General features: G+C 33.8%; 1 protein-coding gene across 1 annotated transcript in view; it reads right to left on the reverse strand.

The window, feature by feature from the left end:
* The window catches only part of LOC123716211 (lachesin-like), a 55,696-nt gene extending 54,474 nt beyond the window's left edge, over window positions 1–1,222 (reverse strand). Inside the window, exon 1 of the mRNA XM_045671839.1 lies at window positions 929–1,222. Within this exon, the coding sequence (XP_045527795.1) occupies window positions 929–1,085 (157 nt within the window). The 5' untranslated portion in view covers window positions 1,086–1,222. The remainder of the gene's footprint in view (window positions 1–928) is intronic.
* Window positions 1,223–6,000: the final 4,778 nt, after the last annotated feature.

Genomic DNA, 6,000 nt, shown 5'->3' on the forward strand with positions numbered 1-6,000 from the left:
GAGTGCCTACAAACTAGTTAAAATATAATATTTAAATTCTGGAAACCAAAATTCTTAATAGTATTGCAATTAGAAACTAGCTTATCAAACTCTATAAGCGTTAATCAAGTCACAATCTCATTTCTGCGTCTGTTTCCTTCATTTTTTTTTATTTATTAAACTGACAATCAATGTTTAGTGCCCCAGACAAGGATAGTTTTTCCTATATTCAAATTAGGATAATGAAAGGTTTAAATAATAAGAATTAAAAAAAAACAGTTTGTTTACGGGACGATTAAGGTAGATATATATTTTTCTACGTTATCATGACACAAAAAACGACTGTGTTTTGTCATTAAGCCCATGAGGTGGTTGGTGTTTTGTGATGTTGGTGAAGAAATGTCAAATACCTTGCGGAACATACTACAAAATATGTACTTAAAATATGCATTACAATGATTCTACTTTAACGTAGGTAATTTAAACTTATATATTTTTACATTGTTTGTAGATTTCAGCTTATAATTAAAAAAATATATAGCATAATTATTTCTTTTATTTAAGTTATCGTTTGAGAAATCGAATCCTATAGAGATTTTTAATAAATAACACCTTAAATAAAAATGGAAAGTCACTCGAAAAAAATCCTCCGGATCCCGGCTAAGACATATTAATTAAACTATTTAATTAGGATTGTTCTCTTCAAAACACACTTGTTTATAATATATTACGAGACAAAAAATAATTTTTGCTTTCTGTAGTTGCCTAGTAGTATATTATACAACTGTATAATCTTATAGTCATAAGACTAGTGCACAACCAAAATAAAAAGAAAAAAGTGATGTAAGTGGTCGAGTTCAGAGCAATATAACGGATTTATTATTTCAAAGAAAATATAAATACATACTCTATTTATACGTATATCAAATAATAATCTATCTTAAAATACCTGAATTGGTAAGTGTGTTGTCTCCATGACCAGTTGATGTATCCACATCAGCGTGGACATCAGTAAGAAGCGGTAAAAGAACGGCGCATGCCCATGCGCAAGTAGCCAGCCGTCGCAATTGCCAACTAGACCAACGCACGACCCGCCGCTTAGCCATCGCACATCACTAAAAGCTACTAACACTGAATATACATCTACGAAAATATATATTTATAAGCTCGTATAAGTTAACAAAGTTAAGTTTGTGTTCGTAGTTTGCACGGGATCGCGTGCGGTGACGAGAATGTGACGGCGTGGTCGCGGCGACACTGTTTGCGGGTCCACATTGCCACGACCAGCTTACGCGGAGTCTCGTCGTCTCACACCAGGCTGCGAGGAGGGCCATTGCGCGCGCACCCCTGTTCTCTGGCCAATAGCACCGCGGGGGAGGGTCCCGGCTTAAGACGCGCGGAAGTATATGCGAAGGCCTATGTACAGTGATGATAGCGGACAGGTGGTTTCGCGACCATAATTAGCCATTTGATAAGTTATTGCTATTCACATAAATAGGTTCTTTTAGCGTTTCGCCGTTAAGATAACCAAATCGTTTTTCAAGAAGTTAATTGTTCGTATGTGCCAAGTTAAATTTCGTAAGACATCTAACTTTAACTTCATCAAATATAGATCGACCGGCATCGATTGTCTGTCTATAGGATTATCAACGTACTTTTTTCGATAGATAGATACTAATTGATTATTTGACACTACTTATTACTACGGTTTTGGAAATGACAATGGATCATTTTCGAAGAAGAATTTATTATAAGTAAACATTCTTGTCGGAATTACTATTAGGTCAACTAACACATGGCTAGCTAAGATGCTTGCCCTTTGCAGTATGTTTAACATTTATTATTATTTAAAAATATTATATATTTAAAAATAAATATGTATCTAAGAATAATTAGTTTAAACTATTCTTTATTAATACTATTTTCTAACAGATTGAACAGAACCTAAAAGACAATTCGAAAAACGATACTCAAACAAAGTACTCAGGAAATAAGTGTTAGTGCACATTAGTCTCAAGTGCTAAACAGTGGTAAGTGAAAAAAAATAGAACATATGAACAGTGTGTTTTCCCCTTAATAGACCTATCAGTAGTGTTATTGGACACTTTCTTATTTTAAATATCCTTTCTAGTAAATTAGGATAGACTTATATTACTTATTAGTCTCAATTTAAGCTAGATCGTAATGTTCAGTGAATAGACAATTATTAAATATATTTACGCTGCTAAGTAGCTATATATATAAGAAGTGTGAACTAAAGGGTACTGAAAGATTTTAGATCCTTCCTTTCCTTTCGATAATATAACTCTTTGGTATCAAAGATCCGCCAGTACCCATTGTTTAACAAGAGACATAATACGTTGGATAAAAAGTTCAAAGAAAATTCACAACGTGTTTAATATAGTTTATTTAGATGTAACTAAAGTATGTAGGAACCATTTTGTTCGATACCTTTTAGCCATCTTGTAGGTAGGGACATGATCCCATTGCTATAGAAATTTTGGGGCTTCTGATCAAAATACCGCGACAATTGGTTTTGGCAGTCCTCTCGTGATGTTAACATGACACTGCCTAAAGAATTCTAAAGAGACCGAAACAGGTGGAAACTGAAGGTGCAAGGTCAGGACTATACGGTGGGTGCATTAAAACCTCCCAGCCAAGGTCTCTTAATTTTTGCTGAGTGGCTAAAGACGGTCTAGCGATATCAAGATAAAAAAAACCACAACCCTTCTGATGATTACGTCCGGCGCTTTCTCTCAACTTCTTGCTTTAATCTCATCAGTTGTAGTAGTAGTAGTTCAGAATCGATGGTCCTGCCTGGTGGTAACAGCTCATAATGAGCAATGCAGACACTGCATCACCTTGTTGCGAATTAACCCGGGTTTCGCCACAGTCTGTGAAGCCTGACCGGCCTTTGACCACGACCTTTTTTGCGCGTTCTTGGCGTACATGATTCACTTTTCATCATCAGTTATCAGCATGTTCAAAAATGGTTCGGTTTCATTACGTCGTAATAAAGAATCACAAATGAGTACACAGTTCATGAAGTTTCTTTCAGAGAGCTCGAGAGGAGACGAAAAATGGAGCTTTTTTGTGTACCCAGTTTTTTTCAAATGCGCCATAACTATTTTGTGGTCAATTCTCAGTTCTTCACGTCGTAACTATTGATACGCCGATCTTGCTTCCTTTTTTTAAAAATGGCATCCATTTTATCCGTAATAGGGCGACCAGAGCGACGTGCATCTTTGACATCAAAATGTCCGGATTAAATCGCTTAAACCAAATTTGTGCTACTCTCACGGACACTGCAGCGAACACACAAAAAACCGAAAATTTTTTTTCGGTGATTCGATGCGAATTCGTTTTACAAGATGGAGTGCCATAGAACACCACTGAGGAAAAACGGGCCACTGCATTTCTGTAATTTCTTCAAAAATAAAGATGATACGGAGACCTTCGTAAAATACTTCGAAAAATCTAAAAAGTTTCAGCAAGTGTTTTTTATGTTCCTCTAAAGAGTGTGATCCACGTCTTAAAATAATAAAATATTATAAACATTCCTGAAATACATGATTCGATGGAAAGAAAATATATTTTACCTTGTGGAACCATTTGCTGAATTTACATAGTATTATTAAAATTTAGTTTAAATATTAATATATATTCGATAACTAACTAATATCTGAAGAATTGTACACCTCCTCCATCAAATATGTCTAAAAGTGAGTTTAAGTAATCTAAAGCTATAAACAAAGGTTATAAACACAAATTTAGAGAACGAGTAGTAGGAAGTAAACAGGAAGTATGGATGAACGTCGAGAAGCGTGCTTGCAAGTGGAAGAAGTACTGAAAGAAGTATTAAACGCGGTGCTATCTGAAACAGAAACTGAACTGAAGAAGTTTTGGAAGTGGAAAAGTATGGGTTCGAAAATGGATTAATAGAAGATCCATTCATGGCGCAAGCTACCAACTCTTTAAGGAATTGGCAGCTGAAGATACTACGGAACTTACTTTGCTCTCAGGTTGACCGAAGTGTCCTTTAATATACTACTAAACCTCGTTGCACCCGTCATACAGAAAAGTGATACATTTATGAGACCTGCTTTACAGGCAAAAGTAAAATTGCACGCCATTTTATACTTATTGGCTAATGAAATTAGTTTAGATACGTGTCTTGTAACACCTATTCAGAGTATCAAGATAAACAACTTGTAACATCATATCCGAAGAATGCGAGAAAATGACATGTTTTGACAGACACGATGCGAGTGAGAGGGTAGGGAGGGCGACGTCACTACTCGCAGTTCACTCGCAAAAAAATAGAACACGCTTTTAATCACTTTACTACGCAGGCAACTAATCACCTGCACTAATCAGTCGACGTCCACACTTGTTTTCTACTAATCACTAATCACCTGCACTAATCAATTGCACTCGCACTAATCAAAGTGATTACAGGGAGTAAAGAATCTAAAACTGACTTGACTTATATTAAAGCTAAAGTTTTCAGAAACTAAAAAAAACTGTTTGTCATAAAATTTTGAATGAAACTTGATAATGATATCTATGTCAAATGGTAGATAATAGTGTATCATATTGTTAAAAACATTGTATTTCAATAAAACAATGTTGTATGTAAATATTTAACATTTAAAATGCTTGACTTATGTTGTTTCTCAAATAAATATCAGTTTAGGAAATGAAACTCAACATTAACATCAGTTTATTATTAAGTATATTAAAAATATTACTAATTTTCTTCAATTTCTTCTCTATTAGTTGTTGGAATTTCAAAAACAGTGTTAAAAAGCTTGAATTTGTTCATCTTCTGGTAAATATCCTTGTATTTTTTTATGTTAATTTGGACATATCCATCAGGGTAAGCTGTAGATGATGGCAGACTGAGCGGATCTCTGCTTGAATTTCTAAGGCGAAATATGTGGCACACCACACCATCAATTAATTCTTAATGAAATTAAACAAAAAATACTTAAGTTTATAACTAAAATATCAATCCTTTCGGTGTTTCTATTTACCTACCAGAATATTATGGTATGAAGTAGTTGTTGAGTTGTGGTAAGTAGCTGATAAACGATTTTACGCATACCCATAATCTCTTTTTTGTAGAAAAAAACGTACTATGTGTCTACCAATGGGTCCTAGTTTAAAGCTGTAGTAATTAATATAAGTATTAAATAGATTCATCGGTATTAGATTAATATTAGTAAAGGCACTCATTAAATACTTGTCTTGTTCTATATCAGTTAATAATCATTGACATCCCTATGGACCTTGATCGATAAGTAACGATTAGGTATATACACTTATCCATAGTGCTGTAATTTTAATTAAAAGAATCACGTAAACAATGCGTTCGTACCTACAACGCAACGAGAGCTTCGTCGCTTCAAGTTTTATTGGAAGCCATTTAGGGTTTGCAATTGCGAATAACCTTATTTGTAGTATTGTCTATCAATTGTAAAGAGTGCTTAATTAATTAAAAGATTATTTATCGCTTTGAGTTTATTCCTTAAAGTTCCAGCAACACCAACAGCTTAGTCGTTTCGTGTTTTATCGATAGCTCATTACTAAAAAGATTAAAGTTATGACGCTAAAAAGGATTAAAAAAAACTTCGTATTGTTTGAAACAACTATGCAAATGAACAAAAAAGGAATACTTAGGTATCTTTAACATTTGAATGAAGATACATAACCAAACTCCTAAATTTTAAACAGGTTTTTAAGTCTCATACGTATTTAACTAACAATAACGCTTACTTTTATTAAAACTTATTTAATTGAAGCCAGAATCTTTTGTGTTTTAAAAGTACTACTTAAATGAAACGAAATGCTAATTCGATCCCAAATGCTACATTACATACCAAAGTAAGTTTTTTTACTTTCATTTCGTGTATTTTTGCTTCGACCGGAAATCACATCCCACAATTTATTTTATTGGTACAAAAACAAGTATTTGAAAAAAACTATTAATGCCTCGATTAAGTATATTAACTATAGATA

This window comes from Pieris brassicae, chromosome 11 (assembly GCF_905147105.1).
Source record: "Pieris brassicae chromosome 11, ilPieBrab1.1, whole genome shotgun sequence".
NCBI classification, from domain to species: Eukaryota; Metazoa; Arthropoda; class Insecta; order Lepidoptera; family Pieridae; genus Pieris; species Pieris brassicae.